The 16,791-nt window shown below is 47.0% G+C and overlaps 3 protein-coding genes across 4 annotated transcripts; 1 reads left to right on the forward strand and 2 right to left on the reverse strand.

Moving 5' to 3' along the window:
* Nucleotides 1-277: 277 nt before the first annotated feature.
* katnb1 (katanin p80 (WD repeat containing) subunit B 1) lies at nucleotides 278-6,260 on the reverse strand. The gene is given in 20 exon segments (XM_053428075.1): nucleotides 278-930; nucleotides 1,040-1,156; nucleotides 1,622-1,696; nucleotides 1,897-1,973; nucleotides 2,066-2,215; nucleotides 2,306-2,422; nucleotides 2,424-2,522; nucleotides 2,639-2,703; nucleotides 2,839-2,889; nucleotides 3,172-3,320; nucleotides 3,615-3,805; nucleotides 3,917-4,067; nucleotides 4,154-4,225; nucleotides 4,400-4,515; nucleotides 4,599-4,682; nucleotides 4,974-5,015; nucleotides 5,129-5,229; nucleotides 5,358-5,475; nucleotides 5,569-5,699; nucleotides 6,218-6,260. Coding segments are annotated over 20 exon segments (2,088 nt in total). The 5' UTR covers nucleotides 6,258-6,260; the 3' UTR covers nucleotides 278-788.
* Nucleotides 6,261-8,331: 2,071 nt separating this feature from the next.
* On the forward strand, nucleotides 8,332-12,324 carry cog8 (component of oligomeric golgi complex 8). Its single transcript, XM_053428014.1, has 5 exons — nucleotides 8,332-8,866; nucleotides 9,473-9,680; nucleotides 9,994-10,818; nucleotides 11,150-11,318; nucleotides 11,585-12,324. Exons 1-5 carry the CDS (start codon nucleotides 8,538-8,540, stop codon nucleotides 11,902-11,904), a joined length of 1,851 nt encoding a protein of 616 aa, XP_053283989.1. The 5' UTR covers nucleotides 8,332-8,537; the 3' UTR covers nucleotides 11,905-12,324.
* A 314-nt stretch (nucleotides 12,325-12,638) lies between these two features.
* nob1 (NIN1 (RPN12) binding protein 1 homolog) lies at nucleotides 12,639-16,415 on the reverse strand. Of its 2 annotated transcripts, none has more exons than XM_053428092.1 (10): nucleotides 16,313-16,415; nucleotides 15,473-15,605; nucleotides 15,233-15,366; nucleotides 15,039-15,110; nucleotides 14,806-14,943; nucleotides 14,399-14,536; nucleotides 13,938-14,165; nucleotides 13,726-13,823; nucleotides 13,404-13,548; nucleotides 12,639-13,172 (listed from the first exon to the last, which is right to left on the reverse strand). In XM_053428092.1, exons 1-10 carry the CDS (start codon nucleotides 16,379-16,381, stop codon nucleotides 12,903-12,905), a joined length of 1,425 nt encoding a protein of 474 aa, XP_053284067.1. In that variant the 5' UTR covers nucleotides 16,382-16,415; the 3' UTR covers nucleotides 12,639-12,902. The 2 variants fall into 2 exon arrangements, with proteins under 2 accessions (XP_053284067.1, XP_053284062.1); XM_053428087.1 differs by having other exon boundaries at nucleotides 14,806-14,946.
* Between the last annotated feature and the right edge of the window lie 376 nt (nucleotides 16,416-16,791).

Raw genomic sequence — 16,791 nt, forward strand, 5'->3', positions numbered from 1 at the left:
TGTATGATATCAAACGTCAGATCCAAAACGTTGTACATAAAAAAATTTAAAATACTAGTTTGTCATAAAAAAGCAGAAAACATCAAGTATCTTTAAAAATACAGTATGATGTTAAACGTCATTAAAATGTTAACGTGAAATTGCATTGTCATAGTACATCATAAAAACGTAAACGTCATTGTATGCAATTAAAATGCAAAAAAAGTATGTTTGAAAGATTCCATTTTATAAGATCACGACAGAATCGTCAGTAATAAAAACAACAAAGAAGCAAAAGATTGTTTTACAAACTTTATTTAAATAACTATTGACAAATTACCATTAACAAAACGTATCTTAGCGTAGAAACTAGCGTAAACATAGTTTGGAGCTAATGTTTCTCGTCTTTATGCTAACGATAGAAAACATTTACTGAAATGTCTAACTCCTTTTAACATTGCTGCATAAAATATTCTGTTCTGTGATTTGAAATCAGTTTTCATTTTCTGGGACGAGAAACATTGATAAATAACTCGTGGTCTGGTGAGGTTCATCGTGTGGACTCGTCTCAGATGAACTTTGTTTCAGCAGTGATCACGTCCCTCTTCTCTGATTGTGAGAAGTTAGAGATTTCTCCTCTGAGTCAGTTCCAGGACGACAAACGTCTTTAAGCAACACTTTCATTAACGTGTTTCTTCTTCACTCGGCGACTCGCTGCTGGATTTGTGTCGGAGTCTCTTCCTCAGATTTCGTCTCCTGCTGCTGATCAGCTGGTCCCGGGTCAGCGGGAGTGGAGCGCTCGCTGCAGCTCAGAGCGAGTCGTCGAGCGGCGCCAGGAGCAGCTGCAGCTCGATGAAGGTGCTGCCGTGCCGCCCCACCTGCGTCGCCTTGTTCTTCACGATGTTGCTGAGGTTCTTCAGCTGCTTGCAGCACGCGCGGCACTTCTGGTGTCTGCAGCAACACAAACACCATCAGGTCACTTCACATGGATCAATTCATGTTCAACCTGGTTCAGACATGAAGCTGCTCCAGAGACGTCAGCAGCTTCTCTCCGACTCACCGCTCCTCTCGTGTGATGTCGACTCCGACCGACGGCGTCGCCCTCAGCGTGTCTGAGATCAAACCCCAGAAGTGTTTCATGATGAGCTTCAGAGACGTGCAGCCCGTCTGGATGTAGCTGACACAGAGGAAGGGGATTGGTCGGTTAGCGGCGTCAGACAGAAATCAGTCTTTAATGTGTTTGGTACAGAAATTAAACTTTTAACATTTAAAATATCAAAGATTTTTTTTCCTGCTTGAACGTGTTGGATCATATCTTTATAACTTCAGCTCTGAGGCCAGAGATGTAAGTTCTTTTAACTACGTGTATTTGTCAGCATCATGGCCGCCTCAAACCAGGACGCTCTGAAAGCAGTCTCAGTTCTGTGGTGCGCCATCTAGTGGAAGACTCCAGTAACATGCGTAGTGAGCTTTTACCCAACAAAGGTCGTCTACAGTATAGATATATATATAAAGGCTAGATGTCTCGTCCGTGTTTCCGGCCAGCGTTTCCAAGTCAAACGTCCGCACATGGCGGCCATCTTGCCACAGGCGGCTAGCTCACCCTGACTACCTGATGACGACAGAATCGTTCTTCTCTCACCTCTCGTATTTACTCTGCAGCAGTTTGTCGACTTGAGGAAGAACCGTCGTACAAACGTCCAGTTTCCACAAAGACCTGAAAGATGAATCGTTCAAATCGATCAGCGCAGGAAATGTTAAAAGAAAGAAACGATATCAGACTCTTCTCTGTGCAGCTCCTCTGTCGCCATAGAAAGACGTTTTAGAGGTTAAATAAAAACATGATCAAAAATGATATTGTGATGTTATATCGATTAGAACCTTGTTATTGATCAGTTTGGTGTGTGTGTGACTCACGGCTGGAGGTTGAGGATGTTGAGGAGGTCCACGACGATGGACAAGTCATTCATGGAGACAGCGGCGTCCATGGCGCTCTGCACAGACATCGAGTTGTGAAGGTTGAATATAAATATATACAGTAGTTGTTTTTAAATATACAGTCACAGACGGTCTGTGTCTACGTCACCTTGACGCCCTGTCGGTTCCACACGGCCAGGACCGTCTCCAGGTTCATGTTGCGTCTGCTCAGCATCACACACATGGTGTCGTGACCTTTTCTCATCTGGGACAGAACCTCGTCATCGCTCAGGGCTCCAGGTCGGTTGTTGGGGGACGTCTGAGGAACGTGGAGACACCTTTAGGTTTCATCTGTTACAGTAAAAACACTGTCAGTGAATCTAGTCCCGTGGACGTGATGTTTCCTCACCAGCAGGTAGTCGTCCATGTTGAGTCCGATGGGCTCGTTCCTGCTGCTCAGGATGACTTTAGGAAGTGGTTTGGTTTTCACTGTGGTGACGCGAGGCTGAGCAGGGGGGGGGGCGGGGGGCGGCGGGGTCCCCTGCTGACGGGGCCGGATGTTTGGAGCTGGAGACGACGGTGGGCTCCACCCGCTGGACGGGAGTCGAGGACGCCAACGGAGGAGCCTTCAACACGACAAAACTTTACTTTCACACAACAAAAGACAGAAAGTGAACACGTGTTCGGTCACGTGCACGTGTTCGGTCACGTGCACGTGTTCGGTCACGTGCACGTCACTGACCTGCAGCTTGTCAGGAAACAGAGACGTCATGTCCCTCAGCTGCCGCCCGATGGCCAAGATCGTCTCTGAGGGAAGGAACGAAACATAATTTATCACTCTGTGCTTTTACTTTGGTGAGTGGGTTGTCACAGAGACCAGCTCCTCACACTGCCGGCTCTGTGATCAGAGTGAGGAAGAGGAAGATGAGGAAGAACACTCACCGTCTTCTGGAGGAGCAGGAAAAGGCTCCGACACCTTGGGAGGAGTCCGAGCTGAAGAGAGACAAGAGTCTTTAATGAGGCTTTTCATTTCTCAATTGAGTTTGGAATTCATGAATAATAATCAAAGTGATCAAAACTAATTATGTTGAATTTGACTGAAAACCTTAAAACATCTAAGAACTTCATATTGATCTCTGTCTATAATATTTTTGACAAATCAAAATAAAATATTAAAACTGAATTGAAACTTAAATTAGAATCGAAACGTCCAGGAACATAAAACCTGATCAGGGCTCGTTAGCTCTGCAGGTGTCATGCTGACAGTCGACCTACAGATGGCGGTCTTGGGCTGAAAGATTTCCTTGAAGTCTTCAGCGTTGTGGATCTCAGCTGACGAGGCCTTCTCCTCGGCCTCGTCCTCACTGGGGCTCCGCCTCTGACCTTCAGGGCTCCGCCTCTCAGAGTCGGACCTCTGCTTCACCCTGATGACATCATGACATGTGAAGTGACATCATGACATGTGAAGTGATGTCACGACATGAGTGAGCTACGGTTTCTGTTTTATTTTTGTGAAATGAGTTATAATAAAGTCACGTCTGTTCACGTTTTGTTGAAGCTAAAGGCCGTGATCACGAATTTACATTCATATATTTCAGTTAATAACAAATTCATAACAAAGTTATACCTTATACTCTGTGAATATTTTCCCAAAAACAATATTTACATAAAAATGTTTACAGCAGCAGAGTGGTGGTGACCGATGTGCGTGTGCTCACCTCTGGGAGCTGCAGGTGGTCGTGGGTCTGTCGTAGCTCTTTCGCAGAGCGGCTCCTTTGGGCTCTTTGGGCTCTGTGAGCGGCTGGTAGTCCTGGATGATTCCCTTGATCACAGAGCCGCCGCTCTTCTTCACCCGCTTGAGATCGACCACGTACGAGGACACGCTGGAGAGCTGGTGAGACACGCCGATCTGACGGAGGACGAGAGGAACCAGAGAGAAACGGGGCGTGAGTTCGGAGCCTTCAGGCTGAAGAAGGAGAGTTATTGTTTCTATCACGATCCTGTAGGTGGCGCTACACACCAGCTGCTGGTTGCAAACTGCCAGGTCAGAGACTTTGCCCCAGCCGACCGTCACCACATCGAGGCAGCGGTCAGGCTCCCAGCCAAAGACCCGCAGAGAGTCTGTGCCGCCGCTGAAGAGACAGGTGCCGTCCGGACTGAAACTTACACACCTGAAAACACAGGTCAGAGGTCAGGTGAGGGCTCAGGGGTCAGAGGTCATACTCCAGAGGCATGGCGTCCGCCCTGCGTCACTCACCTGACTGCAGACGTGTTTCCCTCCATCGAACCAATCATGGTAAATTTCTCCAGATCCCACAGCTTGACGGTCCTGCAACAAACACACACACACAAACACAAACACAAACACACACACACAAACACAGACACACATGAACACACATAAACACACACACACAAACACAGACACACATAAACAAACTCAAACTGATGAATCTGGATTCCACAGGATCAACAGCAACAAAGGGTTGAGGTGGAGACGTACCTGTCGGAGCTGCCTGAAGCCAGCAGGTACTCGTTGGGGTGGAACTGGAGGATGTTGACGGGGCCTGAGTGAGATTTGAACTCTGTGATGGTCTTGCCCAGGTTCAGGTCCCACAGCTGAGGACACGAGAGACGAGGACACAGATTAGAGGATCAGTTCAGGTCTGAAGCAGCTGGAAGAGTCCTGGATCAGTTTGTACCTTGATGGTGCAGTCGTCACTGGCTGAAGCCAACCACTTCCCATCGGGACTGAAGACCAGACTTCTGACGGCCTCAGTGTGACCCTGAGACGCAAACACAACTTTATCATTCACAGACAATAAAAGGCTTTTATTCTGAAATCCTCATCAGCTGTGACTTCTTTCATGCAACAAAAACAAGCTGAAACTGAGACTTGTGTAAACAGAGCTGACAAAGTTTTAGTTTAGTTAAAGAAAGAATAATGGACTAGAAGCTGATTGTGACATGTTCACACTGAGCATCACTCAGGGGATTCCTCGATGTTTCAAGAACAAACATTTAAATACTGTCTATGAACAAACAAACAAACAAACAAACAAACACACACTTCTTACCATGTATTTGAACACATAAGCTTTCCTTCGAACGTCCCACAGCTGAAAGGAATCAAATTAAACCAAAGATAAATAAAAATGCAATTAATGTAGAACAAGAAAACAACAACACACATAGTCAAGCACATATTTTAAACACACACACACACACACACCTTGATGTTTGTGTCCATGGAGCTGGAGGCGAGGAACTCTCCATACGGATGGAAGCCCAGACTGGTGATGTTTGCTTTATGTCCCATCAGAGTCCTTAAAACTGGAGGAGATGAAACAGCAGAGTGGTTCTTTTAATCGACTAAAGAACAAACTTCTATCTAAAAAAACTCACACACACACACAGACACACACACACACACAGACACACAGTAACAAACTGGTCCTCACTCTTTGCAGCCTCCAGGTCCCAGACTCGTATTGATCCGGACTGGGAACCAGCAACCACCTGCTCCTCTGACATGTTGAACTGGACACACTCCACCGGGCTCTTGTGACCAGTCAAACTCTGAGACACACACACACACACACACAGTAATGAGTATGAGTGCAGTGTGGTGCAGGTGCTGTGGCAGCTGCTGCAGGGAGGACGCTGTCTCACCATGATGCAGTTGGCTTTGCTCACGGCCCAGATGTTCACCCGGCAGTCCTCTCCCCCTGTGGCCAGCAGGCGGCCGGAGCTCTGACCCAGAGACAGACAGGAGACGCTGCTGGAGTGAGCCTCGAACTCCTCTGCACAACAACAGGAGGGACACGTTTAGTCCTGAGCTGCCGGAGGACACGAGGACTGAGAGCAACGAGCAGCTCAGTCCCAACGACTTGATGCTGTAGACGAGTCTTTCACATGATGGTCTGTGTTCTTAATGAGGACCTGCAGTGCATCTCCTCTAGGGGGCAGACACGAGTCATGTCCTCTCTGATTGACACCAGAATATGTTCAGTTCTACACTTTATCTGTTGTTGATGCTCAGATCACGTATCTTTCTCTGCTGCTGACTTTACTGCAGCGCCCCCCACAGGTCAGAGACTTTACTGCAGCGCCCCCCACAGGTCAGAGACTTTACTGCAGCGACCCACTAAACAGAATGATGGATGAATAAATGAACTTGTGAACGAGGCTGAATTGAAAGTTAAAGTTTTTGAGAACATGTTAAATATGAGGTGAAGTGTGTTGCTGTTCAATCAAACACTCGAGGGGAAAGGAGAGAGTTCCGCTCAGTGTGAAACAAAGAGGAGGAAGAAGCACTTACGCAGTCGCCATGAGATCTTAGTGGAGTTGGCAGAAGCCATACTGGTCACACTGGTTTGTTTGAGACGCTGGACAATGTCGACATTAAGTCATGGATTGAGTCGAGCTTCAGATTCAGTCGTCGGGTTGTCGTCCACCTGCGGCGACACAAACACACATGTTCACATCAGAGCAGTGTATTGTGCCCTGTCAGCACAATACACTTTCATTTATCATCAGTTATCTTCTGTATTTAATGAATTTTTACATATTCTTGTTTATTTTATCATAGTAATTAACATATTTTAACAAACTTTATTGTATTTCTATTGAGTTGTCTTTGATTATATTGCTTGTCTCCCTCATTCTGACCTGATGCTGCTATAACAGCTGAATGTCCCCGGTGTTTGGATCAATAAAGTTTCATCTCATCTCAATAAGACAATTATAGATGTAATGAATTCATTTGTCTTTAATTCTTCCAGCACTGGGAATCTGTGACCACTGACACTGGGACACTAAAGCAAACTCACAACTGACAACACTTCTTCTACACAACGTGTGTGTGCAGTTTAACAGTGAGACACAAACAAGTGTTTTTGAAAAGTGATGCATCTGAAGTTAGTAAACTCAGGTGTCACGTGTCTGACAGAGGGAAACATTTGACCTGATAACTGAAGAGCTGGAGTTAGCTTTAGCTTTCCCAGGTGTTCCTAATAAACTGGACACCGAGTCACTGTAAACAACGTGAACCACGATAGAGACTGGAGCTCGGCTGCAGGTCACGGGATGTGCGGGGTCACCAAAACAAGTGCAACACTCCTTTATCAACACAGCTAGCTTGATGCTAAGCTACATCTCTTAGAGCCAGAGTAGCGAGCAACACGCAGATTTATCGCGGACTCGTTTCACCAGAGGCCGGGGACGAGTGGACGAGCTGAGCGGGACCCCGGCGGAGGTTCTCCGGTCGCTTCGCTTGTTTACCGTTAGCCGAGCGCCGTTAAACCCGGTTAGCACCGCGAGCTAACCGGAGCTAGCTGCCACCGGAGCGATCGGTTCCTCCTCGGTGTGTCCGCGGCGGTCAAGCATCAGAACCCCGGGTCGCTGGAGCGTTGCATCGGCCGCAGATCGTCCGTCAGGCCGCAGACGACCTGTTGACAGTCCGGTGCTCCTCGGCTGTAGCTTAGCAACTGAGCAACAGCGAGACCCAGCAGCTACTTCCGCTGTCGTCACAGACAACTTTATTAACACCAACAAACGGAATCACAGAGGTTGTTGATGCACTTTAAAGTTTTTTAATAAGAAAGTTTGACCTGATCCTCACTGACTCCACCGTCACAACATAATGATATTGAGTAATAGTAAGAGAATTAAACACAAACTGACGTCTTGTTTGACCTCTGTTAGTTTATCATTGATCATATTTATTGATCAATATATTTATTGTGTTTTTATGTTGTATGTTCATTGTATGCACCTATATACCAAAGACAATTCCAGCTAGGTGTAAACCTACCGGGCAATAAATAATTTCTGATTCTGATTCTGATATGTTTTCAAACTTCATTGTTTGGGGAAATGTGGTATTTGGTTTGAGGAAGAATTTTTTTTTCCATCCAGGTGTTAAAACCTTGAATATATTTAAATTCTACAGGATATTTATATGATTTATATTGTAAAACAGCCCTGGCTTGTATGTTTGTATGTTTCTGTATACTACCCCGTGTAAACGTGTTTCTTCTATAAAACAATCCAAGTAAAACACATTTTAAGATATTTGTTATTATTTATCTCCATCAAACTTAGTTGAAAGGTCTGTTAATAAAAGTTGGTGACTTGTTTTTTTTTTTATAAAATAAATATTAAAAAATGGTTTCTTGATGAAAAACTAAAAAATCCTAAGAGGTGAAAACTAATTATATCTTTTTAATATTTGAATTAAAAACTGTCACTGGGTGTCAACAGTATTGACACCCAGTGACCGTTAGATGGTGCTAACACCGCAGCATGCTCAATGAAGGGGCCCCGAAGAAGAACGCATTGTTTCCCTACCCCTATCCTGCCTCTGATTGGCTGACCTGGATGCTCTTAACCAATCATCACTATTTTTCTGTGAACCTAAACCAATCAGAGGCAGTCTGGGGGCGAGGGTTCCTCCAGCTCGGGTAGGTAAAAACAAACCATGAAGAAGAAGTTCCGCTGTGAGAGCACCGGACGATAATTTAAAAATCTTTAAATCTTCACGTTAAATCTGCGTCTTTTTTATTTACTCGTTGTTTTTAATTCGACAACAAACAAACAAACCTCCTGAGGGAACTGTCGCTCGAGCCTGCCCGTCCAACATGGCGGCGGTGGACGTGGAGGACGAGAGTATCCTGGCGTCGGTGTTCCGGGACAGCTTCCCGGACAGCTGGAGGGACAACCCGGACTTCACCGCCTACCTGTCCGAGCTCAGCTCCTTCGGGGTGGAGAAGCTGAGCCGGGAGCCGGAGCGTCTGGCGGAGGAGCGGGCTCAGATCCTGCAGCAGACCCGGGAGCTGGCGTTCTCCAACTACCAGACCTTCATTCGCACCGCCGACTGCACCGAGCACACCTACCGGGACTTCGGCCGCGTGGAGAGCAGCGTGTCCCGGCTGCTGGACAAGCTGCCCGGCTTCGGGGAGAAATGCAGGTCGGTGACTGTCTGATAAGAGATTATCAGCCCGGACAGGAGGCGCCTCCTCGGGGGTCCTGCCCGGGTCCCTCCCCCTGGGGCCCCGTGTCATCCAAGTCTTTACACTTGGTCAGTCAGTCAGTGACATAGTTAGTCACTTATTTAGTCAGTCAGTCAGTTAGTCAGTCAGTCAGTTAGTTAGTCAGTCAGTTAGTTACTTAGCTACTAAGTCAGTCAGTCAGTTACTTAGTCAGTCAGTTTCTTAGTCAGTCAGTCAGTGACCCAGTCACCTAGCACTGAGTCAGTCAGTCAGTCAGTTACTTAGTTATTTAGTCAGTCAGTTAGGTACTTAGCTACTAAGTCAGTCAGTTACCTAGTTAGTTAGTTATTTAGTCAGTCAGTTAGGTACTTAGTTATTTAGTCGGTGAGCCAGTTACCTAGTCTGTCAGTTTCTTAGTCAGTCAGTCAGTGACCTAGTTAGTCAGTTAGTTAGTTACTCAGTCCACATCAGTATGAAAATAAAATAAATGCAGCACAAAACACTTGAAACCCAGACTGACGTTCACAGCTGCGACTGTGAGTTCGTCCTGTAGCTCAGTGCCGGTTCTTTCTTTCTCTGTCCAGGAGCTTCGTGAAGGAGGCGGAGGACATCGGAGCCAGTCGTCGGATGAACAGCCTGACGCTGAACCGACACACGGAGATTCTGGAGATCCTGGAGATCCCCCAGCTCATGGACACCTGCGTCCGAAACGGATACTACGAGGAGGCTCTGGAGCTGGCGGCGTACGTCAAGAGGCTGGAGAAGAAACACTCCTCGCTCCTGGTCATTCAGGTGAGTCTGAGAGAAGATTCCTCGATACTGTTTTTAAGATGCAGACCTGAAAACTCAGGAGGGTTGAAAATGACGAGAGTTCTAAAACCAAACGTCTGCAGAACGTTTAAGGTTCTGGAAAGAGAAAGACTTTTGAAGACGTCCCTTCATCCAGAGCTTCTCTCCTGCCAACTTCTGAGAGAACTTGTAAAACTAAAATGCTGTTTTCTATTATTCAATCATTACATCATTGAGATGTTTAACAATAGTTCAGCAAAGGTCTGTTCGCTGTTAAAAACCGTTTCAGGTTATTTTTCTGGCGTCTTGTTTTCAGGGGATCGTGCGTGAAGTGCGTCAGTCGACTCAGCTGATGCTCAACCAGCTGTTGCAGCAGCTGCGCAGCAACTCGCAGCTTCCTGTCTGCCTTCGTGTGATTGGCTACCTGCGCAGGATGGACGTGTTCACGGAGGCGGAGCTACGGGTGAAATTCCTGCAGGCCCGCAGCACCTGGCTGAACTCCATCCTCGCCGCCATCCCTGAAGACGATGCCTACTTCCACATCACCAAAACCATCGAAGCCTGCAGAGTCCACCTGTTTGATATCATCACCCAGTACCGAGCCATCTTCTCTGACGAGGAGCCGCTGGTCCCCCCCCTCGGTGGGCAGGTGGTGGTGAACGAGGGGGCCATCTTCCATGGCTGGGTGGTGCAGAAGGTGGCGGAGTTCCTGGAGACGTTAGAGAGGGACCTGCAGCGGGGCGTGGGGGGTCGCCTGGATTCCCTGCTGGGTCAGTGCATGTACTTTGGACTGTCCTTCAGCAGGGTGGGGGCAGATTTCCGCGGGCAGCTAGCGCCCATGTTCCAGCAGGTGGCGGCGGAGACGTTCAGCCGAGCCGTGCAGGAGGCCATGGACAAGTTCCAGGAGGACATGAACCTGTACACGCTGATCGCCCTGCCGTCAGTGCTGGGAGGGACCATCCCCCCCGTGGCCCCCAGCATCCAGCCCGGCACCCTGCAGCCCCCCATGTCCCTGCTGGACTTCCAGCCGTTGGCCTGCTTCCTCAACAACATCCTGACGGCCTTCAACGACCTCCGGCTCTGCTGCCCGGTCGGTCTGGCCCACGACGTCACCAGGTGTCTGGAGGACGCTCTGCAGAAGGTGAGCAGCTGTTCCTGGTCACATGACACACTCACACCTGGAAGCTGGGTCCTGTGAGACCTGTGACAGTTCAGTCCTTTCTTCTCCACGTTACTGACATTTGATTAATGTGGAAATAAAACATAAAAAACAAGACTTCTTTAAAATTACATTAGTCAAGCTGTTGCTCTTTTATTATTACTACTAATAACAGAGTTAACAAAAATCCGTCGGGTTAATCTGGTGAAGTCCACAGCCTCATGTGGACTCAGACGTCCCTCACAGACCTGATGTGGACAAACCTTAGAGATGAGCCTTGGTCCTCAGTGCTGTTGGTCTTGTTTCCTGTCAGGTGACTCGTCAGATCCTGGTGTTTCACCGGGCTGAGGAGTCGGCGTTCAGCAGCCGAGAGAAGGAGCTGTTCCTTCAGTTCTGCTGCTCGTACGCTGAAGATCTGCTGCCGTTCCTCAACCGTTGTCTGCAGCTCCTGTTTCCTCCGGCTCAAGTCGCTCTCATCCTGGGTGAGAGACGCTCACATTCTAGCACTGTTCCATGGAAACTTATTTTCTCTGTTTGGGACCAAATACCTGAAGTTGAAAGAAAACAGTAAAAAAGATGAAGGTCAAGCTCCTTGTTGAGTGAGTTTAGGAAATTAAAGAACTCTGCCTGAGGATAGGAGTCAGTGTGGAGGGAGTTATCAGAGGGCGGACGTGGTTGATTCTCTTTGACAGGTTAAAAGTGTTGAAGTGTCAGTGAGGTTCTGAACTGGTTCTTTGTGTCTCTGCAGGTGTTCCTCCGACTCAGCTGCACAGGTACGACAGTCTGGGCTGCATCGACCTCACCTCAGTCCTCGAGCCTCTGGACTTCTTACTTCCACAGAAAGAGACTCTGGCTCCGCTACCGGCGCCCGACGAAGACCTCGCCACCGAGCTGAGCAGCCTGGAGTTTGAGACGCCGCTCAAAGAACCGGGGACGGATCCCGAAGAGACGCCGACGCAGTCCAACCCCGGAGACCCAGAGTCTGAGGACGCTGCTGAAGGGACAGAGTCGAAGTCCGAGGATGAAGAAGACGAGACGCCGCTGGACGAAGAGTTTTCTTTAGAGTAAAGTGGAAGAATCATTCTGGACTCTGGTGACGGGAACAAATTTAAAGACTAAATGATCAATTTAAACTTTTATATTTGAGGAAAAATCTTTAACTGTCTCCTGGAAGAGAGAGATTCTGAATCAGCTGATTTATTGGTGGCGGTATCTGTTGATAAAATCTCTGAACCTTCATCTCTGAACTTAATCTGAAGTCGTGGTTGGTTCGTCGTCAGCTGCTCTGACTGGATGAGATCATATTTAAATTGATTTCATCTACAGCATCTGATCAGTTAAAATGAAGACATTTTCCAGAATAAAATCTCAGATCTACAGGAAGTAAATGACAGTGTGAGAGAATGTGTAACTGTGTGAAGCTGTAAAGTTTCACATTAAAGGTGTGTATATATATATATAAAATAAATCTCTGCGGGTCACGTCAGACTCAGTGGGACTTTCTGTGGAGTAAAAAATATAGGCTCTTATTGTGAAAGGGAAACTTTAATATAGAGTCTGTTTCTGAGAACTTTGGCCTCTCGTTTTTTAGCCTAGCTTAGCATAAACACTGGGAGCAGGGGAAAACTTAGCATAGCTCCATAAGAGAAAGACCTTCACCTTCCAACACATGAAACAGGTTTGTGTAAATTTAAATGATTTTGTGATTCTAGAGTAAAAGTCAAGATTTTGATATAGAAACATGTTAATGAGGCGGAGTCGACCAAAAACAGTAAAAAATAAGCAGATCCTGGAAACATGATACTTAAGTTTATTTATTTGTGAGTTTTGACCTTCATTTGTATTAGGAGTAATAATAATATAATAACATCCATGTTGTAATAAGCAGTTATTGTAGTGAGATATTAACTTGCTGTTCAGCAGGTGATTCTTGTGTCTACCAGCAGGGGGCTCCACACGCTGACAGGGAATTTAATAATGTAACTATTGATAAATGCATTGAGTATCTGCAGCAGCATCACATGTTATTTCACACACATGCAGTGACGCCCTGTCCCATCAGCTCCTCACTTCTTCTTGACAAACTTCTTGCGGGAGGTGTTGGGGTTCGCTCGACTCCGGCCGCCGCCGCACTGACCGTCGGAGATCTGCAGGTTGGCCGCTCGGCTGTAGATGTCGTTCTCGCAGAAGGGCGAGGACTTGGCCACGTAGTCCGGGTTGAAGACGTCGTTCTTCTGACGAGCCTTTCGGGACAGCCTCTGCTGGGGGAAGCACTGATCCTCCACCAGATGGGGGTTGTTGCCGTGTTTCCCGCCCTGAGGCAGAGGCAGCGAGTGCTGGAACACACGACACAGGACGTTAACGAGTCTGAAGCTAGATATGAAAACAAGGATCAAGACGGTTTGAAATGTGATCAATGATACCACAGACAAATGAGTAGAGTGGTCAAATATCGCCCTAAAGATGGAACATCAGCGAGAAGAGACCACCATGTGCAGGAGGCGGAGCATCCTCTCTGAGTCTAAACGTCCTCAGGTTCTGTTCATGTTATCAGGTCTGTGTCTCACCCTCAGTCCTTTCGGGTTCAGCACTTTGGGGTTTTTGGAGAAATGCATCTGGACGCTGCCGTCCTCGCTGACCGTCACCGCCAGCTTCTTCAGGGTTTTGTTTCCACAGTGAGGACAGAAGACTTTGTTCATGTTACTCGTCGTCCTGGAAATAAAACAAACATTCAGATTAAAACCGACCGACAGACTCGAACAAGCTGAGGATGAACCGCTTTGTCCCCTGAGCTGTTCTCCAGAGGATGAACCCCTCGGAGCTCCGGTCAGGTCTCCAGATGATGAACCCCTCAGAGCTCCGGTCAGTTCTGTGTTTTACTTGACTCACTTGAAGCAGGCGTGACACCTCAGGATGTAGTTCCTCGCTTGTTTGATCAGCATCCCGTTAATGGAGAGGACGTGAAGTCCAATCTGAATCAGAACGTTCTGGAAAGAAAAGACATCAGAGCTGAACGATCACGGATCAGCTGTTCCACTAATTCATTATCAGAATTACAGAGTCACTGCTGCTCCAGGAGTCAGCTGACAGGCGCCTGTTACCTGCATGGCGAAGTCGGTGGTCAGACATCCGACTCTGACATCAGCAGGAGCCGTCCAATCACCCGAGTCCATCTTCACCTGTTTAATGTTACTGGGAGTGATCCAACCACCTCCGTCGTCTTCATCATCTTCCTCCTCCTCTTCCTCAGGCTCGTTCTCTTTGTCCTCGTCGTCGGATCGGTTCTCGGCCTTCGGCGAAGTGTCCGACCCCGAGACACCGTCCACTTTCTGAAAGCAAACACACGTCATCACAGTCACGACAACCAATCAACAACAAAGACATTGAGGAGCTGCTTCTGCTGTCAGCCAATCAGGGAGCAGGACACCTAATCAATCCATCACGGTTGATGACGTCACTGATGATCGCCCCCTGCTGGATCAGGGTACTTAAGACGCTCTGATGCTCTTCTAGACTCTATATCTTGAATTCAAATAAAAAGTGTCCTCCAGTCCAAACTCACCAGTAACTCCAGCAGGTCTTCGTCCAGGGTCGGCAGCGGTTCTCTCCAGAACAGGAAGCTGTTGAACTCGTCACCGTCGTTCGTCACAGGAGACGTCGTCTTCTGTTTGTTGTTCAAACTCTCGACCTCCACTGGGTCCTGACAGATTGAAAACACAGAGCAGATGAACTGAGATACTCAGAGAGGGAAAGTGAACAAACAACATCCTGATGATTCTTCTACAGGAACAGTTTTACATCTTTAATGTTGTGTTTGATGTTTACTCCTCATCCACACGTTTCTATGTCAAATCTAAATCCATCTTCTGTTTTAGCTCCATATTATTTATAATCTGCTTCAACACCATCTCCTCTGTCTCTGCGGCGTCTTCTCTCCGTCCGGACGCTGAGACGTTCATCTGGACTCACCAGTAACTCCAGCAGGTCGTCGTTGATGGACGGCAGCTGCTGTCTCCAGAACTGGAAGCTGTTGAACTGGTCACCGTCAGGCGGGTTTGAGGCGTTGGTCTCTTGTCGTGTTTGTTTCCTGCTCGATGCGTCCGCCGGCTTCTGAAGAGACAGTTTGACAAAAGGTTGTGAAGACGATCGACCCTCAGAGAGACAACGGGCCTGGATTAGTCAAACTAGCGTCTGAGTTTTACCTTGGTGGGGAAGTGAAATCCTGCAACATTAACTGGAGTCTCCGGGTGGCGCTGTGTGCTCTGAACATTAACCTGGAGCAGACAAAGTATCAGGATTTACAGACGCTGAACCAGAGACAATCTGAAAACAGCTGAGTCATCCTGCTTAGCTTAGCTCAAAGACTGGGAGCAGAGGGAAACTGTTAGCCTGTTACCTTGACCTCCGGCTCCCTCCTCAGGTGCTGGGAGCCCACGTGCTCCAGCTCCAGCTGATAGGTCAGAGCCATGACTTTGATGTCGGTGGCTGAAAGACTCGGGTAGTCTCCGGTCTTCTTCGAGAACTCCATCACTGAGGACGACAAACACAAAACCGTTTCTCAACCAGGATGAGCTGCTCACACAACACAACTTAGAGCTAGCTCCTGAGAAATGAACAAACTCTAGAGAATAGTTACCGTGTCGGACGTGTTCGGGGTGCGGCTCCTTAAAGTTGAGTTTGTACGGCAGGAAGGCCAAACCCCTCCTGGTGGGCTTGTCTCGGATCTCGTCCACAACATCTCTCAGTGTGTAGATGTTCCTGCCGATATCCTGCAAAACAACACAACTGTTTATACATCGGGAATAAAAACGTTGCACAAAAACACAACAGGGTCCGAGTGTGTTGCTGCTGTGTTGGCACATTAAGGCACATTTCTTTAGTTGACACATTAACACACAACGTTTCTTTAGTTGACACATTAACACACAACGTTTCTTTAGTTGACACATTAACACAAAACGATTCTTTAGTTGACACATTAACACACAACGTTTCTTTAGTTGACATATTAACACACAACGTTTCTTTAGTTGACACATTAACACACAACGTTTCTTTAGTTGACACATTAACACACAACGTTTCTTTGGTTACCACATTAACACACAACGTTTCTTTAGTGGACACATTAACACACAACGTGTTTTTGGTTGCCGCATCAACGCACGTTTTTTAGGTAGCCGCATCTACGCACGTTTTTTTAGTTGACGCATTAAGGCAAAACGTGGTTTACGTGATGACGTCGTTGTGGGGTTTGATTGTTTATCAGATAAACGTGTCTGCTGCTGATTGAATCCTGTGTTTATAAAGATGTTAGTTTTAGTTTGTTGTCAGTGTTTAGGTCACAAACACAATCTGACGTCTCCATCACAAACAGCTTCCGTCTCTACGCCCTCACTGACGTCACACGTTAACGTCACCGCTGGTTAAATTCATTGAAATCAGGTTTAAGGTGAAAACGTGTAAATCGCGTCACCTGCAGAGAAGCTTTCTTTAAAAACGCTCCAGCGTCTGCGACAACATGCTCCACCAGCTGCGCCGCCATCTTGGACTGATGACCAAAAACAGAGCCGACCAATAAGACGGCACCGCCATGTCCCGTGACCGGAAGAATTCAAGAATGCGTCATTCGTGTCGGAAATCTGACACAAAAAAGTCACACAAATATAGTTATTGTTTCTCGTTTTGCAAATATTTCTCAACTGATTTGTATTTTATATCTTTCTTGTTTTTTGTTTGACATTTAATGTTCAGTAGTTCAGTTTAATGTAAAGACATGTGGTCTGATTGTAACATTAAATGCGTTGTTATGGTGTAGTTGATCAATAACATTAGAAAGTAACGAAAAAGAAATGTTCCATAATTACAAATGCGTTTAGAAACAATATTAAAAACAGAAATGCTTTAAATGCATAATGACGTCATGTATTTGTATATGTTTAGTGTCTTTCTTAG

Source organism: Pleuronectes platessa, chromosome 1 (assembly GCF_947347685.1).
Source record: "Pleuronectes platessa chromosome 1, fPlePla1.1, whole genome shotgun sequence".
Lineage (NCBI taxonomy): Eukaryota > Metazoa > Chordata > Actinopteri > Pleuronectiformes > Pleuronectidae > Pleuronectes > Pleuronectes platessa.